The following is a 17,914-nucleotide window of genomic DNA, read 5'->3' on the forward strand; positions in this document are numbered from 1 at the left end:
CCAGAACCCCCTACGCCCGACCCGACCCGATTTCAACCCGACAATGTTTTAATAAGTGGGCCGTTATACCGACGTGTCTGAATGACATAAAAGTGTTTAGAATGATCTTAATGAATAGTGCAACAAGGACAAAGTAAGAAACTGCATGACCGTTTATTCCGAAATTCTGACACGTGTCGCACTTAATATTGTTACTTCAAAGTTAAATTATTGTTACTTTAAAGGTATTTTACACTCTTTAAAGTACTTTTAGTTTAAAGGTATTTTACTAAAGTTAAAGTACTGTTATCTTAAAGGTATACCTAGCTAAGTTAGCTAGCTAGCTAGCAGGATGGGCTAACAGCCGTGTTGGTGACGTACCTATCTAAGTTAGCTAGCTAGCTAGCAGGATGGGCTAATGGCCGTGTTGGTGACGTACCTAGCTAAGTTAGCTAGCTAGCTAGCAGGATGGGCTAATGGCCGTGTTGGTGACGTACCTATCTAAGTTAGCTAGCTAGCTAGCAGGATGGGCTAATGGCCGTGTTGGTGACGTACCTAGCTAAGTTAGCTAGCTAGATAGCAGGACGGGCTAATGGCCGTGTTGGTGACGTACCTAGCGTGAGACCAGAGATGTAGTTAACGGAGCAGTTTCACACTAAACTAAATGATAGGACGGCAAACCTACGACACACTGAGACGTTCTGCACCTGAAACATTATCTGTAAAACTGACAAACATCATATAAACATCATTATCTAAAATATATGTGGTTGTAAACATCAGTGATTTCTGAGACGGAGTGAGACGTCTTTCTCTTTGCAGCAGCTTAATGAGGCTGCTGGCCCTTTAAGAGAGGAAGAGGATGAGCCGACACCCAGCACCCCTCCTCCTCCTCCTCGTCCTCCTCTCCTCCTCCTCCTCCAGCACATTGTTCTACCGGCGAGCAGCAGCTACAGAGACAGACAGACAGACAGACAGACAGACAGACAGACAGACAGGTCTCCGGTGTGAACGGTTTCGAAGTTGACGCGGTCTTTGTGTGAAACAGAATCAGCGGGGCGGTGATCGATGGATCCACCGGCTGATACATAAACGAAGACAAAGACAGAGATACAGACAGACAGACAGACAGGCAGGCTGACAGACGGGCTGACAGACAGCGAGACAGGCAGGCTGACAGACGGGCAGGACGCTATGACCAGAGGCACGCGCCGCTGGACCGACAAGCGCGAGCTCAGGTGAGTGACAGAACAAAGAGTCTTTCTTTGATTCCATCCGCTGATGCTCCCACTCCCGTTGTCATGGCGACCATATCACGGTCCGACGTCACGAGGAGGGTTGGCGTTAGAAGCAGCCTGCATATTGATCACTGATTGGTTTCAGTTTGTGATGATTTAATAAATCTGTGGATTACAAACATCTTCATGTTTACCTGCTGTGTAAATAAGCACGTGACCTCATCAGTAAACATCGGGACAGAATCAAAATAAGGGAATATGTCAATTAATATAATAATAATAATAATTTATATAATATTATTGATGATTCTTACTACTGCTGCGACTACAACTACTACTACTACTACAACTACTACTGCTACTAATACTACTACTGCTGCTGCGACTGCTACTGCTGCTGCTGATACTACTACTACTACTACTACTACTACTACTACTACTGCTGCAACTACTACTGCTTCTACTACTACTACTACTACTACTACTACTACTACTACTACTGCTGCAACTACTACTGCTTCTACTACTACTACTACTACTACTACTGCTACTAATACTACTACTGCTGCTGCGACTGCTGCTGCTGCTGATACTACTACTACTACTACTGCTGCAACTACTACTGCTTCTACTACTACTACTACTACTACTACTACTACCACTCTTGTTACTGCTACTACTACTACTGCTACTACTAGTGTTAATACGACTACTACTGTGAATACTAGGTCCTTCAAATCAGCTGGTCAACAGGAAAAAGGAAGTTAAGGAAATCAGCTTCCTGATGGAGAGACAGGAAACACACAATACAAACACACACACACACACACACACACACACACACACACACACACACACACACACACACACACACACACACACGTATATAGATGTACACACTGCTGCTTTTGTCTATCCCAGTATGTGTGTGTGTGTGTGTGTGTGTGTCCTACTTTCTGCTCTTTGTTTGACGGCTTAATTAAAAAAAATGCACCACCACAAAGGGACAAAGACAATATGAATCCACAAAGACATGATGAGATATTGATAGAAAACTGGACTTAATATAGACACAAAATAAATAACAAAGTATTAATAACAAGGAGAACAGATTAATTATACAAACCAAACAATCAAAAGTAGAACAAGTCACTAATAAATATGAAGCATAGGAAGAAACATATGGTGGTGTCGTGGTTACAGTGTTACCTCACAGCAAGAGGGCCCGGGTTCCCCCGGGTTCCTACCCCAGTCCAAAGACATGCAGGTTCTTTGATGACTCTAAATGCTGTCTCTATGTGTGGCCCTGTGATGGTCTGGAGACCGGTCCAGGTGAACTACCTTCACCCAGCTGGGTTTGGCTCCAGCCCCTGAACAGGATAAGTGATTGATAATGGATGGGAGGGAATACGAAACATGAAGGAAGCTGCTGCTGCTGAGGATGTCACCTACATGGAACCCTGCTACTAAGGACCTCACCTACGTGGAACCCTGTTACTGAGGATGTCGCCTACATGGAACCCTTCTGCTGAGGACCTCACCTACATGGAACACTGGTGCTGAGGACCTCACCTACATGGAACCCTGGTACTAAGGACCTCACCTACATGGGACCCTGCTGCTGAGGATGTCACCTACATGGAACCCTGCTACTAAGGACCTCACCTAAATGGAACCCTGCTAATAAGGACCTCACCTACATGGAACCCTGCTACTAAGGACCTCACCTACATGGAACCCTGCTACTAAGGACCTCATCTACATGGAACTCTGTTACTGAGGATGTCGCCTACATGGAACCCTGCTACTAAGAACCTCATCTACATGGAACCCTGTTACTGAGGATGTCGCCTACATGGAACCCTACTGCTGAGGACCTCACCTACATGGAACCCTGGTGCTGAGGACCTCACCTACATGGAACCTTGCTATTGAGGGTGTTGCCTACATGGAACCCTGCTGCTGAGGATGTCACCTGGAACCCTGCTACTAAGAACCTCACCTACATGGAACCCTGCTACCAAGGACCTCACGTATATGGAACCCTGCTACTAAGGACCTCACCTACATGAAACCCTGCTACTAAGAACCTCACCTACATGGAACCCTGCTACCAAGGACCTCACGTATATGGAACCCTGCTACTAAGGACCTCACCTACATGGAACCCTGCTACCAAGGACCTCACGTATATGGAACCCTGCTACTAAGGACCTCACCTACATGAAACCCTGCTACTAAGGACCTCACGTATATGGAACCCTGCTACTAAGGACCTCACCTACATGGAACCCTGGTGCTAAGGACCTCACCTACATGGAACCCTGTTACTGAGGATGTTGCCTACATGGAACCCTACTGCTGAGGACCTCACCTACATGGAACCCTGGTGCTGAGGACCTCACCTACATGGAACCCTGCTACTAAGGACCTCACATATATGGAACCCTGCTTCTGAAGACGTCGGTCTTCAGAAGCAGTCTTCGTACATTTCCAACCTGCCAACTGTTGTGTCTGGTTCTTTTCACCAGGTGTCTGTCTTGACCGGTTCCATCCCACCGCCTCGTAATTATGGTTTACAGGATGTGTGAATGCAGCACTAATGAGATCCCACCCTGTCTGACCAGGTAGCCCAGTGCTGAAGTGAGGCTGCTTGTGATTGGGGGTTGCCATGGTGCCCAGACCATCATCAGGGGAGCTGTGGGGGCTCCATCTGATGCCCCCTCGTATCCTGGTGGACTGCTGCCTGCCTAATGGTACGACTATGTTCTTCTCTTTTCTAATCCATGCATTGCTTTGTTGGGGCAAAGGCATCATGTGTTTTTTGTGTTTCAGGGATGATGGTGAGTCTGGAGTGTCTCAGAGAAACTCCTCTCATCAATATCAAGCAGCAGCTCTTCACTGAAGCCAGGAAGTACCCGCTGTACCACCTGCTGCAGGTACGTCCCTGTCTGAACTTTGACCCGGTCTCTTATTATTACTGGTACGAATAGTGGTAATGATCCCTGCTCTCTGATTGGCCAGGAGGAGTCATGCTACATCTTTGTGGGTGTGACCCAGGAGGCGGAGAGGGAGGAGTTTTACGATGAGACCCGGCGACTGTGTGACCTCCGACTTTTTCACCCAATCCTTAAGGTCATCGAGCCACTGGGCAACCGGGAGGAGAAGATCCTGAACCGAGAGATAGGTAACATGCCTCACCTTGGTAACCAAACATATCATAGGTTAAAAAGCGTGGACCTATCAGTGTACAAATAGGGTCCAGAGTTACAGGTTTATTCTAGTCAGGGTTTGATATCAATCAAGACCCCCCTGCCAGTGACTTGAACGAAGGCTTATCAAGGTAAATGACTGCCATAACAACTTCCTGTTGTTTATGTAATTTCTAGTAAATATCACAAAATTACTTTGGTACAAACATGGGACCAATCAATTAAATTACATTTTATTTATATAGCCCCAAATCACAAATTTGGCTTCACAACCTTTTAACCCAGAAAAAAGAAAGAAACCTGAGGAGGGATCTCTCTTCCATGATTGACAGAAGTGCAATAGATGTCATGTGTAAAGAATAAAACACATAAATTATAAGATATTCAAGCCATATGACAGAAATGATAAGCCTGAGCGCTGAAGGCTCTGGTTCCCAGTCTACATTTGGTCTAAACCCACAATCTGGGATTCTGACAATGGTGCCAAATGCAGCACGAAGACTCACCAGTGCTATCTCTCAAATAAACAATTCTTATGAAGGAAATCACATAACTGATTGGTGACTGCTTTTTCAAAGATCTTAGAGAGAAAGGAAAGGTTAGATATAGGTCTATAGATTACCAAAACCTCTGGATCAAGGGTGTGCTTCTTCAGAAGAGGTAATGTAAAGGCCTGTGGTAAATGGTCTGTTCATATTGAAAGAAAAAGAAAAGAAACTAAGGGTTGAACTTTTTAAGCAGCCTAGTTGTAGTGGGGTCTAAGAGTCCTGACCCAAAACCAAAAAGTGTTCCCTCGGTTCTAATAAAGGTCCAAACAGGACCAGAGATACCTAAACTGGTTCCAAGGCTGGGTAAGAATCAAGACTGTATTGGACTTCTTTGCCTCCATCAGGACCAGAGTACTCATGTTCTGATAGAAGATTAAAGAGGGCTACCTTCTGAGAGACTACACGTCAACAAACACTACATGCTGGTTGTCCCATGACCTCACCCCCATGATGACCTTATCCTTCAGACTTCCAGCCCCCCCTCCCTCACACTCAGACTAAAACCACCCCCGTTCACAGGGTTTGCCATCGGGATGCCGGTCTGTGAGTTTGAGATGATGAAGGACCCGGAGGTTCAGGACTTCCGTCGCTCCATTCTGAGCGTGTGCAGAGAGGCCATGGAGGAGAGGGAGGGGGGAGGGGCCCACAGCCAGGCGCTCTACGTTTATCCCCCCAACTTGGAATCCAGCCCCCAACTCCCACAGCACATCTACAGCAAGCTGGACAAAGGTACTAAGCAGATTCTAACTCAAAGGACAGCAAGAAAACAAGATTAGGACTGTGGCCTTTGGAAACATTCACCTCAGAGATCAGAGGCTCTGTTCAGTACCAGGTCATCATGATGGCCCTCAGACTGTAGTGGACTTAATGAATCCCAGGGCCTTAACATGTGATCCTCCACCAGTCAGAGAAAGAATTTTAGGACAAATAAGGTACCTGTCTCTATCTCTCACCTGTCTTTCTCTCTCTAACTGTCTCTCTCTAGGGAGGTTGATCGTGACCATCTGGGTCATCGTGTCTCCATCAAACTCCAAACAGAAATACACCCTGAAGGTAAAGTTCAAGAACCAATTACCGTCACTATAAACACTGACATTTTGAATTTACATCAGAAGGAATGTAAAACAGCAACAATTCTCTGGTGAGACAACATGGCCGACATCATCAAGCAAACTTGTATCAACAACAATTTGTATTGCGCCTTTCGTGCAAAATTGCAATACAGGTGAAATAAGTAAGTAAAATAAGAGAATAGAAGTTTGTTGTAGTTGTTCCTGCCACTCGTTCTCACAAGATTTTAAAACATGTTAGATATTTGCACCTGGCGTTGGCGACCGATGATGTCACTAGACTTGTCCGATGTCCAGAGAGACACCTGTAAAGAGCTTTACCTGAGCTGAACTCCGTGACAGAGAGGTCCTCACACGTCTCCATCCAGGAACTCACCAAACTCACCAAAAACAACAACAAGGTGTCAAGTTGTACCATGTGTGTTTGTTGACAGGTGAGTCATGATAGTTTACCTGAGCAGCTGATAGCGGAGTCCATCAGGAAGAAAAGCCGATCGATGCACCTGTCACCTCAACAGCTCCGCCTCTGTGTCCAGGAGTACCAGGGCCAGTACATCCTGAAGGTACACCTGTCGGTCTGACTCCCCTGTCTGTCTGATTCACCTGTCTGTGTCCAGGAGTACCAGGGCCAGTACATCCTGAAGGTACCCCTGGTTGTCTGTCTGTCTGTCTGTCTTATTCACCTGTCTGTGTCCAGGAGTACTAAGGGCAGTACATCCTGAAGGTACACCTGTCTGTCTGTCTGTCTGTCTGTCTGTCTGTCTGTCTGTCTGTCTGTCTGTCTGTCTGTGACTGACTGATTCACCTGTCTGTGTCCAGGAGTACCAGGGGCAGTACATCCTGAAGGTACCCCTGTCTGTCTGACTCACCTGTCTGTCTGATTCACCTGTCTGTGTCCAGGAGTACCAAGGGCAGTACATCCTGAAGGTACACCTGTCTGTCTGACTCAGCGGTCTGTCTGTCTGACTCACCTGTCTGTCTGATTCACCTGTCTGTGTCCAGGAGTACCAGGGGAAGTACATCCTGAAGGTACACCTGTCTGTCTGACTCACCTGTCTACCTGTCCGTCTCCTCAGGTGTGTGGCTGTGATGAGTACCTGTTGGAGAAGTATCCTCTCAGTCAGTACAAGGTAACAACTTCAGGCTGAAAACACAAAGCTTCGTTGAGTGAAACCTGTCTCACTGTCTCCACCTGTCTCTCTGCAGTATATTCGCTCCTGTATCATAGTAGGTCGACTTCCACACCTGATGCTGGTCTCCAAAGACAGTCTCTACTCTCAGCTGCCTGCCTCGGGATTCGTCACCCCTTCATATAGGTAGGTCCGAGGCACGTATCACAGCCAATCAGGAGTCTCTCCAGGTGTCCTGTCGCCAGGTTGAAGATGTTTGCCGTTTGTGTTTCAGTCGTCGGACTCCTCAGCCGTCTCCGTGTCCAGGAGGAGGTGATGGTTCTCTTCCTCGCTCTCTGTGGGCCTTCAACACTCTGCTGAGGGTCCGACTGCTCTGCGCCACCTACGTCAACGTCAACATCCGGGACATCGACAAGGTTCGTCTCTGCAGAACCGGAGGTGTCCACTTTATTGGGGATATTACTATGATGTCATCCTTAAGAATAATGCCTACCTGAACATTCACTGGTGTATTGACCTGTCTAAATATATGTGTTTGTTTGTATCTAGATCTATGTGAGGACCGGTATCTATCATGGTGGTGAGCCGCTGTGTGACAACGTCAACACACAGAGAGTCCCCTGTTCCAACCCCAGGTAACATACACACTATATACACACTCAATATATATACACACACAATATGTAAATGTGTGTGTGTGTGTGTATACATAATGAGATCTGAAGTAGTTAAAATGCATCCTGCAGCTCCTTGGTGCCTTGACTCAGGGTAGGGTTTATTGAGTTTACCACAGTATCCTAACTCTCTGTCTCCCTCCCGTCCTACCTGTCTGTCTCACCCCATTCCCTCCCTACCTGTCTACCTGTCTCCCCCCCTCTGTCTGAGTCCAGGTGGAATGAGTGGCTGGCCTATGACATCTACCTGGCTGACCTCCCTCGCTCGGCCAGACTCTGCCTGTCTATCTGCTCTGTGAAGGGAAGGAAAGGAGCCAAGGAGGTGAGACAGGAAGGAGACAAGGACACACAAACACCTGAAGGACTCAGTGACTGAATCAAGCTCTCTGTCTGTCTTTCCCTGTCCACATGTCTGTCTGTCAGGAGCACTGTCCTCTGGCCTGGGGAAACGTTAACCTGTTTGACTATACAGACATACTGGTTTCCGGTAAAGTGGCTCTCAGTCTTTGGCCAGTCCCTCACGGCCTTGAGGACCTCCTTAATCCCATCGGAGTTGCCGGTTCAAATCCCAACAAGGTACACAACGTGTCCGCCCGTCTACCTGTTGATCAAATGAATACACCTGATTGGTTGAGTTGATTAACTCATTGATTGTCCTCTGTAGGAGACTCCCTGTGTGGAGCTGGAGTTCTCCTGGTTTAATCAGACCGTCGTGTTTCCTGATGAGCAGCAGATCGAAGAACATGCTAACTGGACCATCAGCAGAGAGCTTGGCTACAACTACTGTCAAGGACTGGTAACATATACATATACATCAACATATACATATACTGTATATATATAAAAAAACATGCTAACTGAGGTAAAAACAGAGAGAGAGACAGACAGACACAACTTATGCCACAGACTGGTAACAACTCTCCTTCTCTCTCCCTCCCTCTACCGGTCTCTCTCTCTGCCTGTCTTCTTCCCTCTAACTGTCTCCCCTTGTCTCCCTGTCTCTACCTGTCTCTCTCCCTCGCCCTGTCTCTACCTGTCTCCCTGTCCCAGAGCAGTCGTCTGGCCTGTGACAGCAGCATTTCAGCAGGTGATGCAGAGCAGCTTCATTCTCTTTGCTCCAGAGATCCTCTCTATGAGATGTCGGAGCAGGAGAAGGACTTCCTCTGGAGACACAGGTGAGGGGTGGGGTTACCTCTGGAGACACAGGTGAGGGGCAGGGCTTCCTCTGGAGACACCTAAGAGGGGTGGGGCTACCTTTGGAGACACCGTAGAGGGGTGGGGTTACCTTTGGAGACGCCGTAGAGGGGTGGGGCTTCCTCTGGAGACACCTTAGAGGGGTGGGGCTACCTTTGGAGACACCATAGAGGGGTGGGGTTACCTCTGAAGACACTGTAAGGGGTGGGGCTTCCTCTGGAGACACCTTAGAGGGGTGGGGCTTCCTCTGGAGACACCGTAAGGGGTGGATTACCTCTGGAGACACCGTATACGGATGGGGTTACCTCTGGAGACACCGTAAGGGGTGGGGCTTCCTCTGGAGACACCTTAGCGGGATGGGGCTTCCTCTGGAGACACCGTAGAGGGGTGGGGTTACCTCTGGAGACACCGTAAGGGGTGGGGCTTCCTCTGGAGACACCTTAGCGGGATGGGGCTTCCTCTGGAGACACCGTAGAGGAGTGGGGTTACCTCTGGAGACACCGTAAGGGGTGGGGCTTCCTCTGGAGACACCTTAGAGGGGTGGGGCTTCCTCTGGAGACACCGTAAGGGGTGGATTACCTCTGGAGACACCGTAGAAGGGTGGGGTTACCTCTGGAGACACCGTAGAGGGGTGGGGCTTCCTCTGGAGACACCGTAGAGGGGTGGGATCACCTCTGGAGACACCAGAGAGGGGTGGGGTTACCTCTGGAGACAGCATAGAGCATCCTTACCTATCTACCTGTGTCTCTTTGTTTCTGCCTGTCTTTACCCATTTCCATGACTGTTCTGTTGTTTGGCTCTTCCTGTCTCTGTCTGCAGACATTACTGTGTAAACATCCCAGAGTGTCTTCCTAAGCTTCTTCTGTCCGTCAAATGGAACTCCAGAGACGAAGTGTCCCAGGTACGAAACGCATCCTCACAATCATGATGTTACATTTGAAGCCACTTTGAGTACTGTACTGTGACAGCCTGTCTCCTTCTCCTCGTCCCTCCTCCTTACCTGCCTCCTCAGATGTACTGTTTATTGAAGGAGTGGCCTCTGATGGAGCCTGAATCTGCTCTGGAATTGCTGGACTGTAACTTTCCTGATCCAATGGTCAGGGAGTTCGCTCTGCGGTGCCTGGTGCAAGGCCTGACTGATGACAAGCTGTCACAGTACCTGCTGCAGCTAGTACAGGTATGTTAAGTAATTTACACACTGTACTGTGATTAAAACCCTCGTCTGACATTCCAGAATGTTCAGGGTCCATTCTTCTTCACTGGATTTCATTGGAGGTTGAGTTGGTTGAGTTTACCTGCTAGACAACGCAAATGTCTTCACTTGTCATACCAATAAATCACAAGTGAGAATTTAAATTGTGTGCTTGCAGGTGTTGAAGTATGAGATGTACCTGGACAATCCTCTGGCTCGGTTCCTGATCAAGAAAGCTCTGACCAATCAAAGGATAGGACACTTCTTCTTCTGGCATCTCAAGTGAGGAATAAGGGAACAGTTCACCTGAACAGATCCCTAATAAAGACAGATTGACTAGTTGGTTCTAGTTCTACATCATCTCTTTAACGTTCAAACTAACAGAACCTCTGTTCTCAGGTCAGAGATGCACAACAAGACGGTGTCTCGACGGTTCGGCCTACTGCTGGAAGCTTTCTGCAGAGCCTGTGGCATGTATCTGAAACACCTGAACCGACAGGTGAGCACTGAAACACCGGAACAGAAAGGTAAGCACTGAAACACCTGGACAGGCAGTCAATCAGTGTGTGTGTGTGTGTGTGTGTGTGTGTGTGTGTGTGCTTAGGTGGAGGCCATGGATAAACTGGTAAATCTGACCGACACCCTGAAACAAGAGAAGAAGGACGAAACACAAAAAGTATGAAATCTCTGTTCTCTATATTGAATGAAATGGTTTCAATCTGAGGAAAGATGCGGCTGTGCATCGGCATTAGGTTGTAATTGGTCGATACTGATGTGTTGCTGTGTTGTGATTGGTTGATAACCCTAACCATAACCTGGACCAGGTTCTATCATCCTGAAGAATACCCTCCCACTCAGGGACTTCAATGGAACGTTGGGTAAACAAGGTCTTGGGAAAATCCTCTCCAATGGAGTTCTCTTATCATAGAATGCGCTGAATATGAATTTATTACAGCCTGCTTTGCCAGACAAACAAGGTTAAGCCTCCTGGAGACATCATTGATCGAAGGTTTGTGAATGTTAGGGCCAAGCATTGCAAAGATGTCGCCCTGCAAGGACCACTGCTTCGTCTGGTCTACAATGACCATCTGGTTCATTTAGAGAAGGTGGACATAAAAGAAACTGAGCTTTACACCGCTACTTTTTTCTTCGCAGCCATGTTCCAAGTCATCAGCAAAGATGAACCTGAAAGAGTTAAACTCATGTGCAATCACATTCAGAGCACCTTCAATGCCTTTGCCAGAAGTTACAGCTCTTGGGACTTGATGTTGACATCTAGAGGACGATTTTACACCAACCAGCACCATGAAAACCCATATTTGGAGTGATTGGCAATAATGATGATGATGTTTGTTGTAATTGGTTTTCAGACTCAGATGAAGTTCCTGGTTGAACACATGTCTCGTCCAGATTACATGGAGGCTCTTCAGGGATTCGTCTCTCCTCTAAACCCTGTCCACCAGCTGGGGAACCTCAGGTAACACCTCAACTAACCCGGTTCTCTGAAAGTCAAAGTGTTAAACTATGTCAGTCAAAGTTAAAAAGTTCATTCATTGTAAAGTTAAATAATGTGTGTGTGTGTGTGTGTTCAGGCTGGAAGAGTGTCGGATCATGTCATCGGCGAAGCGCCCCCTGTGGTTGAACTGGGAGAACCCCGACATCATGTCAGAGCTGCTCTTCACCAACAATGAGATCATCTTCAAGAACGGAGACGGTAGCTAGCTCAGTGCTAACGACGCTGGGTTCAATGGAAAATGCTAAAACCTGCTAACAGGAGGACTCTGGGATTGTGGGTAATGTAGTGTGTGTATGTAACCTGTGTGTGTGTGTGTGTGTGTGTGTGTGTGTGCAGACCTGCGTCAGGACATGCTGACTCTACAGATCATTAAAATCATGGAGAACATTTGGCAGAACCAGGGCCTGGACTTGCGGTGAGAACCTGTGACGTCATCGTTCACATTCTCCTCAGCTGTGACATCATCACACACCTGGCTAACTGAGAATGTGTGTGTGTGTGTGTGTGTGTGTGTGTGTGTGTGGCAGCATGCTGCCGTACGGCTGCCTGTCCATCGGGGACTGTGTGGGTCTCATCGAGGTGGTGAAGAACAGTTTCACCATCATGCAGATTCAGTGTAAAGGAGGCCTGAAGGGGGCGCTGCAGTTCAACTCCAACACCCTGCACCACTGGATCAAAGACAAGAACAGAGGAGAGGCGTCAGTACCCATCTGTCTGTGTGTCTGTCTCTGTGTGTCCTACCTTTCTAACTGTCTGTCTAGCTGCCTACCTGACACCCTGTCTATCTATCTGTCTGTCTCTCAGGTATGACCGGGCCATCGACCTCTTCACCAGGTCGTGTGCTGGTTACTGCGTAGCAACGTTCATCCTGGGTATCGGAGACCGACACAACTCCAACATCATGGTGAAGGAGAACGGGCAGGTGAGCCAGTCCTCCACAGTCCCTGAAACTGATCGGTCCAAACCGTCACCCTCACTGTTCCTCTTCCTCCTCCTCCTCCTCTTCCTCCTCTTCCTACAGCTGTTCCACATCGACTTTGGTCACTTTCTGGATCACAAGAAGAAGAAGTTTGGCTACAAGAGGGAGCGGGTTCCCTTCGTTCTGACCCAGGACTTCCTCATTGTAATCAGTAAAGGAGTCCAGGAGTCCACCAAGACAAAGGAGTTTGAGAGGTCTCACCTGCACCTCAGCTGTTGAATACTGGTCTTCCTGTCTCATTTTGTGCCTGTCTCACTCTCTGCTTTGATTGCTGTGTGTCAGGTTCCAAGAGATGTGTTATAAAGCCTACCTGGCCATCCGTCAGCATGCCAGCCTCTTCATCAACCTGTTCTCCCTCCTGCTGGGCTGCGGTATGCCCGAACTGCAGAGCTTCGACGACATCGCCTACCTGAGGAAGACCCTCGCTCTGGGTAAGACAGACAGGTGGAGGGAGTGACAGGCTGGAAGATGGGGATTGTAATGACCTTTGCCAACTCTGAGGGTGCGGTTGAAAAGCCTTTTTTCTAACTTGAGTAAAACAAGCCTGAAGTATCTCGGCATCAGCCAATATCCAGAAGGGGATCCCACTTTCCTTTTTATGGCCGAGGCGTGACAACTCTTTCTCAGTGATTCATATAGGGTCTGTGAATCATTCTTGGACTGGCTCTCCCCCTGGGGATCCTTTTACCTTGGGGGATCCTACCAGGAGCTGTTGCCCAGCTTCCAGGGTCTCTGGGGCCACAAACTCCTCCACCACATTAAGGTGGCAATCCCTTGGAGGGCATTAGAAATTCACGTTATTGCACAAAGGAAACATGGATGCTCATATTGATACTATCCATGAGAAGTCAGTGTTGGTATGTGCGGTCAATGGCAGAAGTGTTGAAGTGTGACAGTAGTAGTAGCTGAAGTACAAGTACAAGTTGTTTCACCATGGCATCAACAATGTCCATCATCAGATCATAAGACCTTACTTGTTTCTGTTCTGTTTTCATGCCTTATCACTAACTGTCATGTCATTTCAGATCCTGCCACTTCCTCCCTCCTGCAGTCATCTCATTCCCTTCACCTGGTTTCACCTGGTTTTACCTGCCCACCTCCTCACCTGCAGCTCATTCCCTCATCAATCCCTCAGTATTTATACCAGTTCACATTCATCCACTCTCTGAGGCCTGAGCAGAGCTCTCCAGCGTTACTTGACTCCTGTTTCTGACCTGATCTGATCTAGTTTTGACCCTTCACCTACTGGCTGGACCCTTCCATTTTACTGGTATAGACCCTTCCCTGCTGCTGGTTCTGACCCTTCTGGTTTAGACCCTTCCCTACTACTGGTATTGACCCTTCTGGTTTAGACCCTTCCCTGCTACTGGTTTTGACCTTTCTGGTTTAGACCCTTCCCTACCACTGGTTTTGACCCTTCTGGTTTAGACCCTTCCCTGCTGCTGGTTCTGACCCTTCTGGTTTAGACATTCCCCTAACACTGGTTTTGACCCTTCTGGTTTAGACCCTTCCCCGCAACTGGTTTTGACCCTTCTGGTTTAGACCCTTCCCTACCACTGGTTTTGAGCCTTCTGGTTTAGACCCTTCCCTGCTGCTGGTTTTGACCCTTCTGGTTTAGACCTTTTGACCCTTCTGGTTTAGACCTTTCCCTGCTACTGGTTTTGACCCTTCTGGTTTTGACCCTTCCCTGCTGCTGGTTTTGACCCTTCTGGTTTAGAGCCTTCCCTACCACTGGTTTTGAGCCTTCTGGTTTAGACCCTTCCCTGCTGCTGGTTTTGACCCTTCTGGTTTAGACCTTTTGACCCTTCTGGTTTAGACCCTTCCCTGCTACTGGTTTTGACCCTTCTGGTTTAGACCCTTCCCTGCTGCTGGTTTTGACCCTTCTGGTTTAGACCCTTCCCTACCACTGGTTTAGACCCTTCTGGTTTAGACCCTTCCCTGCTGCTGGTTTTGACCCTTCTGGTTTAGACCCTTCCCTACCACTGGTTTAGACCCTTCTGGTTTAGACCCTTTCTTGCTACTGGTTTTGACCCTTCCCCGCAATGTGCCAGTAAAACATAACCTCCCTGACTTTTATTGAGTCTGTAATATTTTTCATGATACATTTTTTTTCAAGATGAAAATCAGTAAAAAAAAAAAAAAAAAAAAAAAAAGATACATTTTGATGAAAATATGATGAGTGTGATGAGTTTTGTTTTTCGTAATATGACAAAGTAAATCCTAAGTAAGTATTTTGTATGTGTTTCCTGTCTCTCTATCCGTCTGTCTGTCTGTCTGTCTCTCAGAGAAAAGCCAGCAGGAAGCGTTGGAGTATTTCACCAAACAGATGAACGACGCTCATCACGGAGGCTGGAGCACCAAAATGGACTGGATTTTCCACACCATCAGACACATGCCCAACGAACACTGACACACACACACACACACACACACACACACACACACACATACACACAATTATATATGATACATATTTATAACAAAAGACCCTTAAAGGCACATGCCCAACGATATATATTTAAGCACATGTATTTACTGCACTACTGTGAAGATAACAATGAAGGTGTCTGATAGAATTAAATTGTCACGACATTGTCGAGGTGGGATGGTTGTTATGACAACATGAAACTCAGGGTCACAGGTCAGAGGGGTGTTTGAGATGCCAAAGGCATGCTGGGTGATGATGACGACGTTGTAAATGTCTTCCTGTTAGCCTGTCAGCTCTGCTAGCTGCTCTAAATACAGACAGAGCTTTTCAAAAGAAAACTTTATTGCCAAATAATTTGAGCCAAACTTTATTGAGAAGCAGCTGTATCTTTATAAACCAGCAACATGAACACTGTGGTTACTGTGAGAGCAATAAAACCTCCAATTACTGATCAATACTTTGACAATCAGGAGTTCTGACCAATAGGACGGCAGAGCTGACCAGCTGTGGGCGGAGTTATGGTGCTAAGATTAAAAGTAAAAAAATAATATTTGTGACTGTGATCACGATGAGTTTAACCTTTAATCACATTAATAATAATATCCCGTTTCTAAAAATGTTTTCTCTAAATATTATGACCATTTTTTGTTGAAATATTAAGACTTCATTTTTCAAACTTAAAGACTTAATTTAACAAAATGTTCAACGCTTTTTTCAACTAAAATAAACTTTCTGAAATTTTCTGATTAATGTTACTATGAAGCTATTGAGATGTTTCTCATATGTCCTGTTGTACGAATACTTCTTCATGGTAAAGCTCTCTACGATAGTTATATTAATATTTTCGGTTGATAATAAATGTAAAGTCGTCGTCCACAGCTGGTAACAGACTCTGATGTTCACTCCAGAGGTTTACATTGTTTAATCATTAAGTACTTCAGTGTAATACTGATACTACTCTGAACTGATCTGACTTCAGTTTCCATTGATTTCCACTGAAACAACATATCAAGTTTTATAAGGAATCAAAGTCTTTCATACAATCTAAACCAATCAGCTGCTCATTAGCTGTACAGCAGCTAATTGTTAGCTGTTAGCCTGTTAGCTGAACTGGGGCTCTCTAATCAATGGTAGTTAATTATTAGTTAGCGAAGCTAACATGCTAGACTAGCAGTTAGCCTGTTAGCTGAGCTGGTGCGCTTCAATCAGTTGTTAATTATTAGCAGGCACTTGAATAATAAGTAGGTAGTTAAGTTAGCGTAGCATCAGATGAAGCTCCGCCCACCCTGTTCTATTGACTGGCAGCCTACGGGGGTGGGGCTACACTCAGAGGGGTTAAAAGGTGATGATGCCCATTTCTTATGTGAAGTTTGTGTTTGTTTCTGCTCAGGTCAAAGGTCAGGCTATGCCCCGCCCCCCTGCTGCACGTGTGTAAATGTATTGGTCGATGATATGTGCTTGTTAACATCATGACTGAATGTGTGGAAGTGACCCTTGGCTAAGTCCCGCCCCTCGAACACGGACTGTCCAATCATAGTGTAGCATCATCAGGCTAGGCTCTCTGCTCCGTAGACCTGGCTCCAGCTGGTTTAGTGGATTTGGAACTGGTCCTGGTTTAACTTTGTGTAACAGTGATACTCGTTAGAAGGACTTTTACTTTTATGAAACATCCCGCTAACATTAGCAGCGTAGCTAACAAACAGCACATCAACACATGTATGCTATGCTAATCTTAGCACTGAAGACATACTGAAGAAGTGTTTTTGATTGATTGTAACAGTTAATGAAGTAATATATAAATAATAAAGGATCCCTACAGAGACAGACCTGGTGGTGAGACAGTCAGATCCTGTTTGTTTCAGAAAACTCCATTAAAACACTTATTCATCTATATATTCATATATATATATATATATGATCTTTATGGGCGTGGCTTTAAAACAACGTGACTCCATGTAAGCACGGGGGCGGGGCTTAGTGAATGATCAACTGTGTTTGTTTTCCATGTGATCAATATCATTCATTGATTTTGTCGATTTTTGTTGTTAAAGCTGGGTATTGATTGGTGATCACTATTGATCTTGTTCAGAGATGATGGATGGAGAATAAACTGCAGAGCCGACGCCCACAGGCTCAGCCAATCATAGGGCTCGTTATGGTTTTGAACCTGTGACGTCACACTGCAGTATCCAGGTGTGACATGAATATGAAGAAGCTCTGATTGATCTCTAACCGTCATGTCAAGGATTATCATGTACTTTCAAAATAAAAGCTCAACAGGTGTGCTGTTGGTTGGTGAACTTGGTGAAGACTCACCTGTGACAGGTGTCTGTTTCCAAGGTTACCACTGTTTACATACATTAGTTGCCTTTAACTGATTCAGAATATCCTATATACTTCCTGATATTAAATGGGGTTACCAGGGAAACAAAGGTAAACAAAGAGGCTCATGTGTGGATATTACATTTACACAGAAACATTAACACGTCTCTCATGTGGTCTGGAAGACGTTCATAGAAATGTAAAATAATAACCCACAGTAACATGACGTGTGATGTTCTGTCCATTTCAGACCCTCAGAGACCCCCACGGACCCTCACAGACCCTTAGAGACCCTTAGAGACCCTCACAGCCTCTCACACTCAGCTGGCGTCAGTTGAGACTCAGAGGGTTCCGGGTTCAGGGTTTAGGGGGTCACAGGGTCTGGACCGCTCCCTCTCTCTGCTACTAAACGCTGTATTATTAGAACGCGCA

General features: G+C 46.5%; 1 protein-coding gene across 1 annotated transcript; it reads left to right on the forward strand.

Annotated features, from left to right (window-relative positions):
* Positions 1-954: 954 nt before the first annotated feature.
* LOC311008895 (phosphatidylinositol 4,5-bisphosphate 3-kinase catalytic subunit alpha isoform) lies at positions 955-16,820 on the forward strand. Its single transcript, XM_084002835.1, has 28 exons — positions 955-1,217; positions 3,845-3,973; positions 4,053-4,156; positions 4,242-4,404; positions 5,497-5,706; positions 5,963-6,030; positions 6,482-6,610; positions 7,124-7,177; positions 7,254-7,363; positions 7,452-7,593; positions 7,727-7,812; positions 8,068-8,173; positions 8,275-8,427; positions 8,516-8,647; positions 8,902-9,026; positions 9,865-9,946; positions 10,058-10,222; positions 10,416-10,519; positions 10,637-10,736; positions 10,842-10,913; positions 11,608-11,714; positions 11,830-11,951; positions 12,090-12,168; positions 12,281-12,451; positions 12,558-12,675; positions 12,775-12,926; positions 13,015-13,163; positions 15,018-16,820. The coding sequence occupies exons 2-28, from the start codon at positions 3,889-3,891 to the stop codon at positions 15,140-15,142; spliced, it is 3,213 nt and encodes a 1,070-aa protein (XP_083858961.1). The 5' UTR covers positions 955-1,217; positions 3,845-3,888; the 3' UTR covers positions 15,143-16,820.
* The last annotated feature ends 1,094 nt before the right edge of the window (positions 16,821-17,914 follow it).

This window comes from Eutrigla gurnardus, assembly GCF_963514095.1.
Source record: "Eutrigla gurnardus genome assembly, chromosome: 23".
Taxonomy (NCBI): Eukaryota; Metazoa; Chordata; class Actinopteri; order Perciformes; family Triglidae; genus Eutrigla; species Eutrigla gurnardus.

What these genes read in the sequence shown, in the direction of transcription:
- LOC311008895 (XM_084002835.1), top strand. Translation starts at nt 3,889, where the DNA reads ATGGTGCCCAGACCATCATCAGGGGAGCTGTGGGGGCTCCATCTGATG. An exon ending in ATCCTCTCAGTCAGTACAAG is followed by an intron (nt 7,178 to 7,253) that starts GTAACAACTTCA and finishes GTCTCTCTGCAG; the next exon opens with TATATTCGCTCCTGTATCAT. An exon ending in AGAAGGACGAAACACAAAAA is followed by an intron (nt 10,914 to 11,607) that starts GTATGAAATCTC and finishes ATTGGTTTTCAG; the next exon opens with ACTCAGATGAAGTTCCTGGT.